The 20,047-nt window shown below is 44.9% G+C and overlaps 1 protein-coding gene across 1 annotated transcript in view; it reads right to left on the bottom strand.

Annotated features, from left to right (window-relative positions):
• Positions 1-20,047, bottom strand: part of TMC7 (transmembrane channel like 7) — a 50,034-nt gene that overhangs the window by 18,175 nt on the left and 11,812 nt on the right. Inside the window, exons 2-6 of the mRNA XM_036280162.1 lie at positions 15,592-15,835; positions 13,893-14,041; positions 10,730-10,897; positions 7,671-7,753; positions 2,737-2,882 (exon numbers count right to left, since the gene is read on the bottom strand). Coding sequence (XP_036136055.1) covers positions 2,737-2,882; positions 7,671-7,753; positions 10,730-10,897; positions 13,893-14,041; positions 15,592-15,835 — 790 coding nt within the window. The remainder of the gene's footprint in view (positions 1-2,736; positions 2,883-7,670; positions 7,754-10,729; positions 10,898-13,892; positions 14,042-15,591; positions 15,836-20,047) is intronic.

Genomic DNA, 20,047 nt, shown 5'->3' with positions numbered 1-20,047 from the left:
CATGCTGTAGATGAAATGAGGTGATTTTAGGATTTGCCAGTGAGCTGTGAAGACACTAAAAAGCAGAAGGAATTATAGACATCAGTCATTCTGCCAGTGGTTCACAGCAGAGAATTATCAGAATCATCTGGGTGCTTTTCCAAAATGCAGACTCTCAGGTGGGTTGACACCCTGAGATTTTCAATTAGTAGGTCTCAGGTGGGTCCAGGGATGTGTTTTTGATAAAGCTCCATGGTGACTCTGAGGTCCACCCCAGGTGAAAACCTCTGAGTTAGACCAAACCTACATTTGACAGATGAGGAAGCTGAGGTCCAGAGAAGAGAACATTTTTTTGCTAGGACCAGAGAGTTAGTGGCAGAACTGGGGCCAGTTGATGATGATGGTTTTAATTTCATAAATGTTTACCAGGTGTCAGGCCCAGTGCTAAGTTCTTTACCTGCCTCATTTCGGTGAATCCTCCCAACAACCAGATGCATACATCTCACAGATGAAGAAAATGAGTTTAAAGAGGTGATGTAACCTTCGAACCTTGGTCTCAGGACCCCAAAATCCATGCTCTTTGCCACCCCAGCACTTCCTCCTCCAAGCGTGGGCCTTTCCTTATTACATTATACCCAGCCCTCCCTCCAGGCTTGCCCAGGGAGTCACTATTTAGCTAATGAAGCTTATTCTTCTTTAGGGTCCCTTCCAAGGCCCTGGGAGCACCTCTAGCAATGTGTTCATTTGGTCTTGTTATTTTTATATTTTATGATTTTAAAAAGAGCCCGGCCGGTGTGGCTCAGTGGTTAAGCATCAACCCATGTGCCAAGAGGTCACTGGTTCTATTCCCAGTCAGGGCACATGCCCAGGTTGTGGGCCAAATCACCAGTGGGGGGCATGCAGGAGGCAGCCAATCGATGTTCTCTCTCTCTCTCTCTCTCTCTCTCTCTCTCTCCCCCTCCCTCTCCCTTCCTCTCTCACTAAAAATCAATAAAGAAAAAAAAAAGTTAAAAAGTTGCTAAGGAAGTACATCTCTAAAGTTCTCACTACAAGAAAAAAAAAAAAAAAAAAAGATAGTTTTGTATTCTCTGTCCTAAAGAGGGCTCCTCTATACTGTCTATGCAGGTCTGTGTAACTTGGTCTGCCCCAGCATCCTTACCAAGCGGCAAAGCCAGGACCCCAGTCAACCAACATTTCTTTACCAAGCATCTCTCTGCCCCTCAGAATGAGCCACTGCTCCTTCTTGTCCATACGCTGCCCATGTGGGTGGGAAATGGACACACACCAGGTAATTTTCATCTCATAGCCTCTGACTCAGGATATGAGTGTGCATCTGGGAACCCTGGTCTCTGTGGAGGGCAAACTCAGTCTCCAGCATCTTGGTTTCTTCTAGTCCAGTGACAAGGAGTTTCACAGCCCCCAGAGTAAGAGAGGTGCCCATCATAATCCTGTCTGCCAAGCAACCCCCTGGGGCAGAGACAGAAAGCTGTCCATCAGAAATGTGTGTTCCCCTTCCATAGTACAGTGTCAGTGCTGGGAAGGGGCTTCTGGCCAGGGATAACATTCTCAGCCTCCCCTGCAGGCAGCTACGGTCATGTGACCAAGCTGTAGTCAATGGAATGTAAGTGATGAGTTTCACTTCAGGCCTGGCCCATAAACACCTTCCATGGGATACTCCTCCATGGCCGTTCTCCCTTCCAGCTGCGAGAGGAACATCAAAGCTACACGCTGAAGATGGCTGAACTTCGGCTCACCTGAGTCCCATAATAACTAAGATGGTGTCTACCACGCCAACTTGTGCCCCACTCAGAACTTTATGTAAGAAAGATACACAGCCCGGCTGGTGTGGCTCAGTGGATTGAGCATCATCCCATGGACTGAGAGGTCCCGGTTCAAGTCCCAGTCAGGGCACATGCCTGGGTTGGGGGCTCGATCCCCACAGAAGGAGGCAGCCGATCGATGTTTCTCTCTCACATTGATGTTTCTATCTCTCTCCCCCCTCCTCTCTCTCTAAAACAATCAATAAAAATATATTTAAAAAAAGAAAAAGAGATACACAACTTCTATCATGTTTGGGCCATTGTACTTTTTTGAGAAGTTGTTAGTAATTAAAATAATATTCCTTGCTTTTCTCTTTTTAGCCACCCCCACTAAACCACTTGTCTACTGGGGAAGTGCCATGTTCTCATGTGATCCCAACCCACTGGCCACAGCTGAAGGGTCAGGGTTCGGCACCTGAATGAAGCAGAGCCAACAACTCTCTCTACAGGATTTCTGAACCCGTGCCCCAGAGAATCTACGCAAGGAAACTGCCACCAGGCGAATAGAGATGAAGGAGCTCTTGCTTTTGGATATTTCAAAGCCATGCCTTTATCCTTGTACCTCCTGTAATTAGAGTTTCCTCCCTTCCTCGCTTCTCTGAGCCGCTCAGCTCCCCTTTGCCCCAGTTAGTCAGAGCTGGGTTTCTGCCACCTGCAATCCCAGAGGGACCTGGTTAATTTACACACCAGATCAAAGATAAGGCTGTGGGAATGGCACTGGCAAAGGTGCGCAGCGACCGAGTGAAGATCTCCGGGCTGCTCCTCCAGCTCGTCGATCCTGCTTCACTACCTCCACGGCTTCGCAGTCTCCAAAACACACAAATCCCTCCCCGACAACGCCCGCCCCTGGACGCTGTTCATTCAGTGGCCAATGGCCTCCGGTAACCTCCACCATCAGGATCATTCAAACAGAACACAGTGATAAGATAAACTTTACCTTTTCACTATCCAAAGAAGGCTCAGGGCTAGGTAGGCAATCGTGCTTAACAAATAAGCCAGAGGTAGATCATAGGTGAAATTCTGAAATCTCACTCCGTCAATGGTGTAATGTCCATAGAAGAGGCAGGTCTCCTCCAAGAAACCCTGAAACAAAATCACCGGCACGAAGTCAGACTGGTAAGTTCACTGCAAGGAGCTAGGAGACCAGTCTCTATCTCAGGAATTCACATTCAGTGTCGTTGTTCATCTGTGAATTCCCAGATACTGGAACAAGCCCAGAGATATAAAGGGTGCTCAGTGTTGGAGGAATAAAGCACAGATAAAACCTGAGCATTAAAAATAAACAGGTCTATGATCCAAAAATGAAATTAAGAGAACAATTCCATGTGCAATAACAGCAAAAATAATAATAATATACTTAGGAAAATATTTAACAACTGAAATGTAAATCTTATGTTCTTAAAGCTATGAAATACTGTTTAAAAAATTCAAGAAGATCTAAATAAATAAGGAAACATCCCATGTTTATGGGTCAAGAAACCCGTGGTAATACTTCCCAAACTGATCTACAGATTCAACACATTCTTATCAGAATCTCAGCCAGTTTCTTTGTAGATAGTGACAAGTTAATCCTAAAGTTCATATGCAATTGAAAAGGACCCAGAATATCCAAAACCATATTGGAAAAAAAAAGAACAAAATTGGAGAGCTCACAAATCCCAATTTCAAAATTTGCTGCAAAACAATAGTCAAGACAGGGAGGTAGTAACATAAGAATAGAACATATTAGATCACTGGAAAAGAATTAAGTCCAGCCCTGGCTGGTTTGGCTCAGCAGTTAGGGCACTGGCCCATGGAAGAAAGGGTCATGGGTTTGATTCCCAGTCAAGGGCATGTACCTGGGTTGCAAGTTCGATTCCGGCCCTGGTTGGGGTCGTGCAGGAGGCAACAAATTGATGTGTTTCTCTGACATTGATGTTTCTCTCTCTCTCTCTCTCTCTCTCTCTCTCTCTCTCTCTCTCTCTCTCCTTCCCTTCAACTCTATCTTAAAAAAAAATCCAAAAAACAAATAATGGAAAACTATCCTCAGGTGAGGATTTTAAAAAACAAGAACAGAATTAAGTCCAAAAATAAACTCATACATTTATGGTTGTGTTTTTTTTGTATCCTCCCCGAGAACATTTTTGCATTTTTTTGTTCAGATAGAGTGTGAGGGAGAGAGAGAGAGAGAGAAAGAGAAAGAGACATTGACATGAAAGGGACACATCAAGTGGCTGCCACCTGCACGACCCAACCAGGGCCGGGAACAAACTGCAACCGAGGTATGTGCCCCTAGTGGGAACCGAACCCAGGTCTCTCTGGACCTCAGGCCGATGCTCCAACCGCAGAACCAAACCAGCCAGGGCAGTTCATTGGTTTTTGACAAGAGAAAAGAATAGCCTTTTCAAGAAATGGTGCTGAGCCTGGCCAGTGTGGTTCAGTGGTTGAGCGTCAATTCATGCACCAAGAAGTCAACGGTTCGATTCCTGGTCAGGGCACATGCCCAAGTAGTGGGCCCGATTCCCAGTGGGGGGCATGCAGAGGCAACCAATCGATGTCCTTTCTCATCAATGTTTCTATCTCTCTCTCCCTCTCTCTCAAAAATCAATAAAGAGCCCTGGCCAGTTTGGCTCAGCGGTTAGAGCATTGGCCTGCAGTCCAGAGAGACCGGGGTTCGGTTCCCGCAAAGGGCACGTACTTCGGTTGCAGTTTGTTCCTGGCTCTGGTTGGGCCCTGCGGGAGGCAGCCACTCAATGTGTCCCTTTCACATCAATGTTTCTCTCTCTCTCTCTTCCTCTCTCTCCTTCCCACTCTATCTGAACAAAAAAATGGAAGAATGTCCTCGGGTGAGGATTAAAAAAAAAAAAATCAATAAAAAGAAAAAAGAAATGGCCCCGGCCAGTTTGGCTCAGCAGTTAGAGCGTCGGTCCGCAGACCAGAGAGTCCCGGATTCGGTTCCTGCTAAGGGCACGTACCTCGGTTGCAGTTTGTCCCTGGCCCTGGTTGGGTTGTGTGGGTGGCAACCACTCGATGTGTCTCTCACATTGATGTTTCTCTCGCTCTCTCTTCCTCCATCTCTCCCTCCCGCTCTATCTAAACATAAATGCAAAAATGTCCTCAGGTGAGAATAAAAAAAAAGAAGAAATGGTGCCGAGACAACTGGATAAGCACATGCAAAAATATGAACTTGAACCCCTCTTACTCCATATATAAAATTTAAATTAAAATGGATGAAAGACCTAAATGTAAGAGCCAAAACTATCAAACTCACAGAACAAAACTGAGGGCTAAATCTTCATGACCTTGGATTTGGTGATGGATCCTTAGATATGACAACAAAAGAAATAATAGCAATAAAAGAAAAAATAAGTGGGACTTTACCAGAATTTAAACTTTTGTGTTTCAAAAGACACTATGAAGAAGTGAAAAGATAATCCAGAGAATAGGAAAAATATTTGTAAATCCTATATCTGATAAGGTACTTGTATCTAGAAAATATAAAGAACTCTTATAACCTAACAATAAAAAGACATATATCCAATTAAATGTGGGAAGAGGAGCCAGACAGACATTTATTCAAAGAAGATATACAAATGGCCAATAAGCACATGAAAAGATGCTTAATATCATTAGTCATTAGGACAACACAGACCAAAACCACAAAGACATAGACCTGGCCAAGTAACTTAGTTGGTTAGAGCATCGTCCAATACAACAAGGTTACAGATTTGATCCCTGGTCAGGGCACATACAAGAATCAACCATTGGCCCTGGCCGGTTTGGCTCAGCGGTTGGAGTGTCGGCCTGCGGACCATAAAGTCCCAGGTTTGGTTCCCACTAAGGGGCACGTACCTCGGTTGCAGTTTGTCCCTGGCCCCAGTTGGGGTCATGTGGGTGGCAGCCACTCCATGTGTCTCTCTCACATTGATGTTTCTCTCTTCCCCCCTTTCTCCCTCCCGTTCTATTTGAGGATAGGTGCAAAAATGTCAAGTGAGGATTTAAAAAAAAAAAAAAAAGAATCAACCAGTGAATGCATAAGTAAGTGCAACAACAAATTGATGTTTCTCTTTTTCCCTTCCTCTCTCTCTCTAAAAAATTAATCAATTAAAAAGAAAAAACAAATATATTCCACTTCACACAAACCCCATGGCTATAATAAAAAAAGTCAGGTAATAGCAAGTGCTGACAAGGATGTGGAGACATCAGAACCCTCATAAAGTGCTAGTGAGAATATAAAGTGGTGAGGCCACTTTGGAAAAGTCTAGCATTTCCTCAAAAGGTTAAACATAGGGCTAGGGTTACCATCTGACCCACTGATTCTGTTCCTAGGTAAATATCCAAAGAAGTAAAAACATATCTCCATACAAAAACTCAAAAAATCATACATGAGTTTTCATTGCAGCATTATTCCTAATAGCCAAAGATGGAAACAACCCAAATGTCCATCATGAATGAATAAATAAAATGTGGTACTTCCATACAATGGAATCTTATTCCGCCATAACAAGGAATGAAAGACTGATAGATGCTACAACATAGATGAACCTTTAAAATATCTATGTGGGCCCTGGCTGTTGTGGCTCAGAGGTCAGAGTGTCGGCCCATAGACCAAAGGGCTGTGGGTTTGATTTCCAGTCAGGGGCACATACCTGGGTAGCAGGTTCGATCCCTGGCCCTGGTTGGGGTTCTGCAAGAGGCAACCAATCAATGTGTCTCTCTCACATCGATGTTTCTCTCTCTCTCCACCTCCCTCCCTTCCTCCTTTCCACTCTCCCTAAGAATCAATAAAAAAAATGTCAAGTGAAAGAAGCCAGAGACAAAAGACCACCTATGATATGATTCCATTTATATGAAATGTCCAGAATAAGCATTTCATAGAGACATAACGATTAATGATTGCTTACGGCTCATAACAGGGATTAGGAAGTGACAGCTAAAGGATACGAAATTTCTTTCTGAGGTGGTGGAATATTCTGAAATTGTGGTGATGACTGCACAACTCAGAGAATATACTAAAAACCACTGACATGAACACTTTAAATGGGCGAATTGTATCATAGGTAAATGATATCTCAATAAAGCTGTTAGCAAAAAAAAAAAAAAAAAAAAGTGACTTCTGTGAACATAGCACAGAACAGTCCCTGACTTCTTATGGAAAGAATAACTGATCACTCAAACTCCTCCTTGGATGGCAGGGAAGTTCCAGGAGAGGGAGAAGAGGACACACAGGAAAGCTTAAGGAGAGCAGCAGTAGAGGTGGCTCAGAGATGTTCACCACAGCGTTGTTTATAAAGAAGGAAAACGGAGGTTATCTGAATGTCCATCAACAGAGGCCTGGCTACACAGTGAAAAATCCACATTCTAAAATATTAAGCAAGACTTTGAAGTGCATGAGAAAGGGCAAGAAGGCTAGGAACCATAGTGTTCAAGGTTCGGTGATGTCTGGGGAGGGGTACTGTCATGTTTTACTCTATAAATTCTACATGTTTTTATGACAACCATGTATTCTTATATTAATTAAGTAAAAATTTTAATGGAAAAAAAAATGTAGAAACAGAACACTCCATCTTCTTTTTAACTCTCCCGAATGCAGGGCACACAGGCCATAAAAACTTGCCCAACAACATGAATCCTGTTTATATTTCCCTGGGGCTGATATCAGGGTTGCCATTAATCTCCCTCCAAATGATGTAACGTTACAGGGGAAAGGTTCACTGGGCCAGGACATTATCCTTGCAGACTAGGTCACTGCAAATCCTGTTCCTTTTATTGGTTCTTGTGTCAACACAGGTTTGGCTCTCACTGAAGACATTCAGGAAGCTGATGTTGAAATTAACCTATTTTCAGGATCTTGAGGGCCCAAATACTCCGAGGATTATGTTAAATACTTACAGTGCCAGAGAGCAAGTCTATGACATAACTGTAAAAGTAGATGAGTCCAGAACTACTTATTGGATATAGCGTGCATTGAACATCTGTAAAAAAAAAAAAACAACATCATCAGTGGAAACAGTTTTACATAGTCTCTATCACTTGTCTATTACACTTTGTGTAGATATGCACATATGTATGCATATACACATTTTGATGTACTTATATATTAGTATATTTGTATAGGGATGTGTTTGTACGTTCATGACATCTGTCAGTGGCCACTTTTGCGCCACAATGGCAACACTGAATAGTAGCAACTGAGACTGTATGGCCTGCAAAGACAAAAATATTTATGATCTGGCCCTTTATAGAAAAAGCCCTGCCAGGCTTTTCATTTCTCTAACATGCTGAGTTACTTCCCAGCTCTGGACCTTCGCAGATGCTGTTCCTCTGCATGAAGATGCTTCCTTGAGTTCTTCAACAGCTGCCCTCTCCTCACCCTCTTGGGCTTGACCTACATGTCCGTGCTTTCACAGAGGGCTCTGGGGACCCCTCAGCCTCCAGTGTCCTGGTGTCCAACCTCTCAGGACTTGATCCCTTCCATTTCCCCATGGCCCAATTCATACCTTCTATACTTGGTGTGGTTCATTTCTTAAAGCCCACCTTCTGTTAGAATGTGTTAACACTGTGGATGCAGGTGGACTGTTCCCCATTCTAGCCTCAGGACCGGGCTCAGGGTCCAGCACACCGTATGTGCTCAATAAACACTTGTTGAAGGAATGAAGAAGGGAAGGAAGGTGAGAAAGGAAGAGAAAGACTTCTGATCCTTTTATTAAGTGACAGAGTTTACTAGGAAAGTTAAAAAACAACAACAACAAAACGGTGTGTGCAGGGGGAGGACCGTCAGAGGAAATATTAATGAGAAAGAAGGGGTGCACGCTGACCACACTTAGTCCACTGCATTTTCTACAGGAGGCAGCTCCTCTACGACCAAGGCCTCCCTAGAGCTGAAGGGAGCAGTGACCGGGCAGTTGAGTCTAGTGGTTAAGTGCCCAGGGTGCGGATTCACATGGGAGACAGAATGGCATTCAGTGTTTCTAGAAAGAAATAACACTAAACAAACAAACAAACAAAAAAAAACCCAGCTGCCATTCATTGAGCACTTTCCATAAGCTGAGCATTGTATTAACTTATTTAATACTCACTTTTAAAAAAAAATTTCTTTATTGATTTTAGAGAGAAAGGCAGGGAGAGGGAGAAAGAATAGAAACATCAGTGAGAGAGAACATCAATTGGCCGCCTCCTGCATGCCCCCCACTGGGGATTGGGCCCACAACCTGGGCATGTGCCCTGACCAGGAATCGAACTGGTGATGTCTTGGTGCATGGGTCGACGCTCAACCAGTGAGTCACACCAGCCGGGCTAATACTCACTTTTAAATTATGAGTATTGCTGCCCTGGTCAGTTTGGCTCAGCGGTTGGAGCATTGGCCTGAGGTCCAGAGAGACCTGGGTTTGGTTCCCGCTAAGGGCACGTACCTCGGTTGCAATTTGTCCCCGACCCTGGTTGGTTGTGCGGTTGGCAACCACTCGATGTGTCCCTTTCACGTCGATGTTTCTTTCTCTCTCTCTTCCTCTCTCTTCCTCCCACTCTATCTAAACAAAAAATGGGGGAAAATGTCCTCAGGTGAGGATAAAAAAAAATTATGAGTATTGCTTAATTATTTACACATTTTTATTAAATTCTATGTCTGTGTTAAATGACAGAATTTATATTATTGTTTTCTATCATTTGAACTTTAAATAAGTATTTACTATTTTAATGAGCAAAGTATTAAATAGTGAGGTGTTATTTGAATAAGGAAATTAATCATCTCATTATTTAAATTATGACCAGCATTCTATGGATAAGGAAACTGAGGCTCAGAAAGTCTAATCAACTAGCAGAGCTGGGCCTTGATGCTGAACCCAGGACTTTCACACAGACTGACAATCCCCAGGAGAGGGGGTGGTGGGGAAGAGATAAACCACAGAACTTATATGCATGTATGCATGAACAATGGACATGAACAACAAAGTTGGGGACAGGGCGGGGAAGGAGGGGGAGGGTGGAGTCAGTGGGGGGGAAAGGAGAAACATCTGTAACAAAAATTAATTAATTAATTTTAAAAAAAATAAAAAAGAGAAAATGACAATGTAGCATCTGGCATACAGTAGGCACTCAACATGAGTGCCAGAGCCCTGAGCTCATTTTTCTCATTTTATTCTGAAGTGTTACAGAATTACGACAGAAACAGTACGAGGAGGAGGGATGTTCGGGCCACAGGAGTGATTGCAGAGGAGGGCTCAGCTAGGGAATGGAGTTCTGTGACAGAAGCATGAGGCGGCCACTGCTAACCCCGGCACGAAACCTCCTCCTAGAGGGTCATCAACTTATCTGTAGAATGACTGAAACTCTCCCCATCGGAATAAAAAAAATGCCCAGAAGATCTGACTTACGCTGAGAATTCAATAAGAAAACACAGGTCCAGCACTTGCCATTGGCTCAGGGTTGGTGTTTGATCCATGGCAGCCCGAGCGTCACCATTATCGGAGATGGAAGTCTTAAGTGTGTTATGTTTGCTAAACATCCCACTATCCGACCCTGCGGTTCTCCTCCCCAGTGCCTTGCTGATCTCAGGAGTGGCCCAGCGACTTGCTTTGGCTAATGGGGTGTGGCAGAAATGACATGTGTTGTCTTCAGGCACAAGCTTTAGGAGTCAGGACATTTGCCATGGCTCTTTTTCCCTTGGACATAGTGACTGTCAATAGTTCACAAAGAGTTTGCGCATCAGCTTGGGCTCCAGCATGAAGATAACATGGATAAAAGCCACCACCAAACAGTGATGGATATGTACTGTGAGCAAGAAAGAAACCTTTGTGGATGTTCGGCACTGAGAGTTACAGGGTCCTTTGTTTCTGCAGCATAACCTAGCCCATCTTGACTAATATAGTAACTCAAGATTAAGAATATAAAGATCTAAAGAAGGAAGCATTGTAACCAGGTAACACTCTTCAGGGAAAATCAGGTGGACTCACCCGTGTTTTTGGATGGAATGAGCACGAAGCTGCTGTTGGTGATCCTGTATTCGGTAAGCAGGATTGGGAGCAAAACCAGCATAAAGATGATCAGAAATATCACCAAATTCAGCAACACCAGAAATCGCAAGAAGGAGAAATAGGACTGAATCCCAGTGCCAAATTTCCCTGGAAAAAAAGAAATCCAGACATCACTGACCAGGAGTATTGGCCCACTACCCTCCGTAGATTTTTTGTTTTGTTTTGTTTTTGTTAATCCTCACCCAAGGATATTTTTCCACTGATTTTTGATAGAGTGGAAGGAAGGGAGGGCGAGAGAGAGAGAAACATTGATGTGAAAGAGACACATCAATTAGTTGCCTGCCTCCCACACGACCCCAACTGAGGCCATGGATTGAACCTGCAACCCAGGTGCATGCCCTTGATCAGTAATCAAACCCATGACCCTTTAGTGTATGGGCTGACACTCTAACCATTGAGCCAAACTGGCCAGGGCTACCCACTGCCGAGTTAATCAGCCACATAGAGCTGAAATATATATGGGTCAATTTGAGGACAGGTGACATCGTCACAATACTGAATTTTCTGATCATGAACATGATATACTTAGGTTCTTTCTATGTTGCATATTTTTATATGCAGAATGAGTCATATCTTTATGTATATCTATAATTCCTAGGCAGTCAATTTTTTTATGTTATTGTAAATTGCATAAGTTTTAAATATTCATTTTCTAAGTGTCAAATACAATTGGTTTTACAGCGAGATATTAATTCTAGCAACTTAAAAAAAAAAAAAAGGCATTTTATTTCTTCCTTCCCATTCACTATGCCTTCCGCCTATCATTGTACATGGGCTAGAACGTCCAGGATGATGGGGATTAGAATCAGTGTTAATTAGCACCTTTCTCTCGACCTCAGTCTCAGGGAAAGCTTCCAATATTTCACCGTTAAGTGTGATGCTTGCTGCAGAATTTCTATAGATATATTTACCAGATTAAGAAAGTTCCCATCTATTTCTTATTTGCTAAGAATGAGAATTGAATTTTCTCAATTATATGCCTTTGTTGGGATAATCATATCCTTTTTCTCCTTATTCTGTTAAGGATTGCATTCATTGATTTTTCAAGAAGGAAACAAACTTTCCGCCACATAATGATTAAATTATTAAGGAGAGTCAGAAAGCATTGAAGAGTGGGGTGTCTGCTGATTCTTTGTGGGGACAAAGAACTTACCTTCTGAGACTGAAGGAGTAAGAAACCCGCAATCTGTGGTTCTCTCTCAACCCTGCAACCTTGCCAGAGCAAGGGGCTTGACTACCACGCCTTCCCTTCCTGCCAGACTGCCTTGCCAGCCAAGAAATCACAGGAGTGGAATCACTGAAGAGAAAATCAAGGTCCCGCTTCCCCAGGGAGAAACCACCCTCCGATACACAAGCCGCTTTCTGAATGAAAATCTCCAGAAAGGCCACCACGTAACAAGAGAGGCGAGGTGGATACAACCTTAGCCTCTGAAGCCTGACTGCCCGGGTTCAAATTCTGGGTCTGCCTTGCCTTGTCCTAGCCGTGAATTTACACAAGTATTTGTTATTATTATTATTTTTTTTATCCTCACCCAAGGACATTTTTCCATTTTTTTGTTCAGGTAGAGTGGGAGGGAGAGAGAGGAACAGAGAGAGAGAGAAACATCAATGTGAAAGGAACACAGAGTGGCTGCCACCCACACAACCGACCAGAGCCAGGGACAAACTGCAACCGAGGTAAGCGCCCTTAGCGGGAACCGAACCCGGGTCTCTCCAGACCGCAGGCCGATGCTCTAACCGCTGAGCCAAACCGGCCAGGGCAAGTATTTGAACTTCTCTGAGCCGTGGCGGTGATAAACACCTATATGAAAGGATCTTGTGAGGACTAACTGAGATAATATGAGTACATGTTTAACCCAGGCCTAGTTCATCGTGAAGGCTCAATACAGGTTAGCTTTTATTACTAAATTTTACTCCAAATAGGATGTTCACTTAACTTTCAAAAGTGGATGTTGGACGTTCTAAGTTTCTGAAATTTTGTTGCCTACAGTTTCTTCTAGGATTTTTATGGATTCATGAGTCACATTTAAGTCTTTTATCCATTTTGAGTTTATTCTTGTGTAGGGTGTAAGTTGATGGTCTAGTTTCATTTTTCTGCATGTAGCTGTCCAATTTTCCCAGCACCATTTATTAAAGAGGCTGTCCTTACTGAAGTTCTAAGTTTCTAATGAAACTCCTTAGAAATATGTTTACATTCTCTCAATAAAACAACCACCAAAAAGGTTGTTCATTGAACAGATTACCAATGATGCCCTTGGGATAGGATTAGTGCCTAGATAAGAAGCCGCACTAGTGTGAGAACTTCTCTCCCCCTCTCGCTCTCTCATGCAGCCTGCACAAAAAAAGAGGTCATGTGAGGACACAATGAGAAGGTGGCCTGACCTTGAACTCGCAGTGTCCAGAACCGTGCAGAAAATGAATGTGTGTGGCCTGAGCTCCCCAGACTGTGGCACTTTGTCCTGGCCCAAGCTTCCTAATGCAACACTGCATCCCGCGGTCACCATGATGGGGACATTGGGATTTTTAGTATCTTCAGGGTCATGGGCACCTCTGGCAGTGTGGGAAATGAACCACATCTCAGAATAATGCTTTATAATATTTTTTTACTGATTTTTTTTAGAGAGAGAGGGAGGGAAGAGAGAGATAGAAACATAGATGTGAGAAAGAAACACCAACTGGATGCCTCCTGCACACAACCCGGGCATGTCCCTGACTGGGAATCAAAGCGGGACCTCAGTCCATGGGATGATGCTCAATCCACTGAGCCGTGCCGGCCATGCTCAGAATGTTTTAAATGCACATATAAAAACAAAACAAAATTGTGATGGAATAACACATGGGCATCTTCATCCGCACATCGAATAACAAGATCTAGTGGCAAATCTAAAAGCTGCTATAATTTCAAAGTAGTGACGAGCATACGTGGTTTCCAAGATAACTGCACAGGCTGAGCAATCCTGTGGCCTTGCTCATATTCATCATGGAAGGGAATGCTAGATTTCAGCTAAAAGTCAGTGAAAATGCAGCTGTGCTCTCCCCAGGCACCGCCGTAAAGGAGCATGCGCAGAGTGTGCTGTGGTACCTCCTATGCTGCGAATGTCCTCCCGCCACAGCTCCAGGTGGGTTGTCATCTCACGCGCTTTCTCTAGGAACCTCTTCCAAGACTTGCTGCTATAGCGTTTCCACTGGTCCCACTCAGATAAATACTTCATTTGGGTCTCCTGAATGTCCCTGCATTAAAACACAAGCATGACAATGACTGGGGTACCACTGCCAAGCCTTAGCATCAAATAAAACCCCAGGAGAGAGGAAGTGCAAACCCTGGAGCACTCACAGAAGTCGCTGGTGGGGATATAAAATGGTGTGGCCACAAAAGCAGTGTGGCCATTCCTCAAGAAGTTAAACCTAGAATTAACAAATGACCCAACAGCTCCACTCCTAGGTAGATACTCCAAAAGAATGGAAAGCAGGGTCTGAAACAGAAACTTGACCCACGATGTTCATAGCAGCTCTATACACAATAGTCAAAAGATGGAAACAGCCCTGGCCAGTTTGGCTCAGCCCACTGTCCGAAGAGTCGTAGGTTTGATTTCTGGGCAAGGGCACATACCTGGGTTGTGGGTTCGATCCCTGGCCCTAATCAGGGTCATGTGGGAGGCAACTAATCGATGTGTCTCTCTCATATCGATATTTCTCTCTCTCTCCCCTCTCCCCTCCCTTCCACTCTATCTAAAGAAGATCAATGGAGCCTGGCTGGTGTGGCTCAACGGTTGAGCATCGACCCAGGCACCAAGAGGTCGCTGGTTTGATTCTCAGTCAGGGCACATGCCCAGGTTGTGGACCAAATCCCCAGTGGGGGGCATGCAGGAGGCAGCTAATTAATGTTTTCTCTCATCGATGCTTCTCTCTCTCTCTCCCTTTCTTTCTCTCTAAAATCAGTAAAAGAAAAAAATTTTTTAAAGAAAATCAGTGGAAAAATATCCTCAGATGAGGATTAACAACAACAAAAAAGATGAAAACAAACTGTTTATCAACAGATGAACAGATAAACAAAATGAGCTGTATCCACACGATGGAACATTATCCAGCCATAGAAAAGAATGAAGTACTGATGCATGTTACACCAGGGATGAACCTTGAAAATATTCTGGACTGGCCTCAGATCACAAGAAGACTTGCAGGAGTCTGCTCTGCTCTTGGATGCCAGCTGCTGCCATGCGAACAAGCCTGAGCTAACCTGCTGGAGGATGAGACCATTCCAGACCAGCCTACAGCCAGCTGACCCCAGCCTAGATGAGCAGAGCCACCTCTCTGAACCCAGCTGGCCACAGATACATAGTGAGCCCAAATGGAGCTAGAATTGCCCAGCGCTGACTTGTAGACTTGTGAAATTGTTGTTTTAAACTACAAAGTTGCGGGGTGACATTACGCAGCACAGCCACCTGGTGCACCCACACTCCAGACTCTTTCCCTTTCCACTGGCTAGATGCAGACAAAAGTGAAGCTTTAGGAGGGTTGCAGAGCCACAAGATGGAAAGAACTTGGTCCCTAAATGACTGCAAAGTCCTCCACTGACCTGATCCAGGACTTTTATGTGAGCAATATAATTCTAATAAACTGGAGCTTTTACATGTTTGGGTGTCTTTGTCACGGCAGCTTAGCTTACCCTAAGTAATAAAGTTTTGATCACGTGGGCTCTTGAGGAAATGCATGCTATGCATAAAAAAATGCACCTCTGCCCAAACCTACATCAGATGCCTCTAGGTGGCTACTGAACAAACCTTAGCCTCCGCTTCTCAGAGATGTTCAGTGCATACTTCCGAATCGACTGGCTATCGAGGTTTTCAGTGATCCCTTCCTCTAGGTGGAAACTGTACGAGTCTGTCGGCTTCAGCAAAGTGCCACTTTGCTTGTCTCGGGAAGGGATGTTTGTCCTCTTGCGTGCAGTGGACTGGTAGCTTGGCAATTCTTGGAGGAAATTCACAGGTGGAGAAGAAAAGCCACCGGAGTCCAAAGAGAGGTTCTCTGGGTAGGAAAGAAGAAAAGCATCATTCACCCCCAGTGAACCAACAAATATTGTTGGAGCCAAAAACAAAAGTTGTATAGGAGACTTGGACCTCAAAGACCATAACTAAACCTTGCAGACAGCCACTAGCCTGGGCCACTGACAAAAGCGTTTGTAGCTTAGTTATTTATTTACCAGGATGGTGCTCAGGACAATGAAGTCATCTGCGCATGAGTTCCCTTTCAACAGATGTGTTTGCAAATATGCTTTAAGTTACATGACATCTGAGTGCTAGTGTTTGGCTGCGACCACTAGCTAAATGTGCAACTTTAGGCAGTTATCTAAATCTCTGTTCTTCATTTGTCAAATGAGGCTAGTAATATTTGCCCCCACTATCCTCACACAGTGTAGGGTGGAATGATGTATGGAATGAAACACTGAAAAGGAGAAAAAGGCACTGCGTTAAGAGCTTCACATGCACTCATGGGGTCCGAACTGGCCCCGTGATCTGCTTGGACCAACAGAATGCAGTGGACATGATGCTATGCCACTTATAACCTTGCAAATTTCTGCTACTCTCAGGACCTCAGCTACTGCCATGTGGACAAGCTCAGCTAAGAGGATGAGGCCATGTGGAGCACGGATGATCACCCCGCTGAGACTATCCTAGCCCAGCCTATAGCCAGCCAATGCCCCACTGACCACAGACAGTCCATGTACTGGAGATGGGTTTATTGTTATCCCCATTTTACAGATGAGAAAATAAAATCATTGATGGGTTCCCCAGCCCCTTGCCCAGGCCATCGAAGTCCTGCATGATCAGACTCCTGCCTGCCTCTCCAGCTCTTCAGGCTCTTTGCCCTCCAACCACACATTTTTTAGGGTCTTTCCAATACTAAAATGTGTTCCCTCCTCCTCAGAGCCTTTGCATAGGCTGTTCCCTCTGGCTGGAAGGAACTTGCCCACCTCTTTATCCTTTTAGCTCCTACTCAAATGGCACTTCCTCGGGAAACTGTCCCTACCTCAGTGCACTATTACAGGTGTCTTGTTACACAGTTTCCCACACTGGTGGGTCCTTTACAGCACTCATCACATCCTGTAAATACATACGTATTTGGGTGACCATGTGAGCACATCTGTGTCCCCCAGCGGACCCAGGACCTAGCACCGTCCTTGGCTCAGAGTAGGAGTTCATAGATACTTACTGGGTGGATGGATGAATGGATGGCATTCCTAATTCACCCGTGTTTACAGAGCTGGTGAGTAGGGGTGCTGGAAACAGAACCAGGCCTGCCTGGCTCAAAAATCTATATTTGCTCTATTACATCAGGCCACAGCTGGAGGCCATGTGAAGTGGTCTAAGAAGGGAAGTTTTTCTGTTGAAGGTGAGGGACACCACCTTCGGGATGGGTGTCATGCCTGAACCGATTTTAGTTGTGGGAAGACCAGTCTGAGTGGAGACAGACAGGACACAAGGAGAGAAAATAGGAAGCAGCCATAATTAACTAAGCAATTAACCCTACAGGCAGCAAAGCGTCTATGGTTCAATGTTAGATGCTAAATTGCTTGGGTCTGAATCCTGGCTGTGTCAATTATAGCTGTGTGTCTTTGGGAAAATTATTTCACCTCTCTGAGCTTCCGTTTCCTCAACTTTAATACACATTCATTCAACAAATATACCTACCATGTGTCAGATCTGGAACTAGGGCTACCACAGAGAATAAAGCAAATGCTCTCCTCATGTGGCACTTGTATTCTGAGGTGGGGGCAGGGGAAATCAGACAATAAATAGGATATACATATTTATGCCAGGAGGTGATAAGTAAAAAGAGAACACAGAGTGGGGGAAGGGGGCAGAGGTGATACGCAGGGTGCACCGTTTTTGATAAGCTGGGGTCAGGTATGGTCTCTCTACTAAGGTGTCACTTAAGCTGAGGCTGAATGGAGGGAAGGTGTTAGCTCTGTGGATATTTTGGGAAGAGCATTCCAGAAGAGAAAAACAGCAAGTGCAAAGGCCCTGGGGCAGGGATGTGCATGGCATGTTTGAAGAAGAGCACAGAGACTGTGTGGCTGGAGAAAAGTAAATGAACAGAACAAAAGTTTCATTGGTGGCCCCAATGAGCTACACCAGCCCTTCGTTGCCCCCTCCTCTTGAATCTGGGCTCGATCTGTGACTGAAACAAAGGACATGACAGAAGTAACACTGCCAGATGCAGACCCAAGACTTAAAAGAGCTTGAAGCTTCCATTCCTGCACTCTTGTGAGCCTAGGGCTGCCATGTAAGAAGTCAGACTAAACTGCTGGGACAACCACATGGAGAGGAAGAGGCCCCATCCTCCAAGGAGGAGAACCAAGGTCCCAGGCTTATGATCCTGGAGGGCTATTACATCCAGTCCCCAGTCCTCCAGGTCTTTCTCACCAGGCACTGCCATGGGTATTAAGAGGCCCTGTGGACACTCGGCCCCAGCAGACATGACATGCAGCAGAACAAACCGTCTCCTCCATGCTCTGCTGTTTTCCTGAGGCCCGAGGTCAGCAGAAACAATAAAATGGTTTTAGCCATCACGTTTGGAGCAATTTGTTATGCAAAAATAGGGACAGGGAGAATGGAAAAGCAGAGGCCAGAGAAGTGGCCAGGCCAGACCCAGTCAGACTTTGTGGGCTGTGCTGTGACCTTGGATGTGGCAGATGGGAAACCATTGAGAGCTATGGGCCGAAGCATGTCATAATCTGACTGATTTTAAAGGATCACTCTGGAGGCTGTGAGGCCAAGGACGGAACCCACTTACGAGCATTAAGAGTGCATATAGAGTCTAGCCGGTGTGGCTCAGTGGTTGAGCATCGACCCATGCACCAGGAGCTTGCAGGTTCGATTCCCGGTCAGGACACATGCCCAGGTTGTGGGCCCGATCCCCAGTGGGGGGCACACAGGAGGCGGCCAATCGATGTTCTCTCTCATTGATGTTTCTATCTCTCTCTCCCTCTCCCTTCCTCTATCTCTAAAATCAATAAAGAAAAAAAATTTTTTAAGTGATCATATAGTGTTCAGTCCAGTGCCTGGCACGCAGTGGACTCCACACAGGTCCACACAGCTAACGGGACAAGGAGGGGCTCCTGGGCAGGGGCAGAGGGAGAGCTGGGGAGGAGGGAGCCAGCCAACGCCTCGCTCTGAGCTGGAGTCTGACGGTGCAGAGCTGTAATCTTCGCCTCTCGGATGGGCTTGTGCAGACACAGTGGAACAGCTGTCCCTCTGCAGATGACACACAGCCACGCTTCTGGAGCCCGGCCAGCCGCCAAGTGCAAGCCTGCCAGTCTCCCCAGAGCTTCCCTGTCCCTGCCCCAGCACATCTTGGAGATATGACACACTTCTGATTAGTAATGGTGGCTCCCTAAAGTAAATCAGAGGAGTGGCGGGTGGGTCCTGGAGGCTGGAGAGTCCCAGTCCAGGCTGGAGGCCACTCCTTCCTCTGCGGGGCAACAAAGGGCTGTTATTAACCATGAACAAAGGTCTTTAAATATGGAGCGGCCTGACCTATTGAATATTCAGCAGCTGTGGGGTCAGGGACAAAGCACTAGAGCTGGAGCCTGTGTCGGCTTGTCACCCACCAGCCAGGCCACCCCAGACAAGACAATGACCGTCTCTGAGTCGTCTATTTCTCATCTCCAGAACTGGGGATGTGACCCCATGGACCTCATCGACGTGATTGTGAGGACAGAGTTACTGCCTAGGATTCATTGAGCACTTACCTGTAATAGGCTATTTGAGGTATTCAATACGTATCACCACACTTCATACTCTGAACTACCCTTTGAACAGAATTATCCCATTTTGCAGATGAAAAAACTGAGGCTTGGAGAAGTTCAGTGCCTTTCCCACTCACACAGCTATTAAGTGTTGGAACTAGGACCCTATCAGGATCGTTAGATGCCAAAGCTGTGGACGCCAGGAAACAAGTCGATGGGCCATGGATCTGAAAGTGTTCCATCATTACTAAAATGCCATATCAATTAAAGTAATGATTTGATTGTTCTCGCACACGGTCCACAGGAAACATATGTGCTATTCACATTAATAACAACAGTCCCTGGTGGAAAACTAGCTTTTAAAAATGGCCATCATTGAAGAGGAATGATTTTTCCTTTTCAGACATTAAGGGAAGTTCTCCATCTTCAAATTAAAAAAAAATTTCACAACCATACCTTTGAACACGGGCATCATTATTTTTATAACT

Source organism: Molossus molossus, unplaced genomic scaffold, assembly GCF_014108415.1.
Source record: "Molossus molossus isolate mMolMol1 unplaced genomic scaffold, mMolMol1.p scaffold_m16_p_3, whole genome shotgun sequence".
Taxonomy (NCBI): domain Eukaryota; kingdom Metazoa; phylum Chordata; class Mammalia; order Chiroptera; family Molossidae; genus Molossus; species Molossus molossus.
Note: the sequence above shows the minus strand (reverse complement) of the source record. Positions and strands in the feature narration are given on the sequence as shown.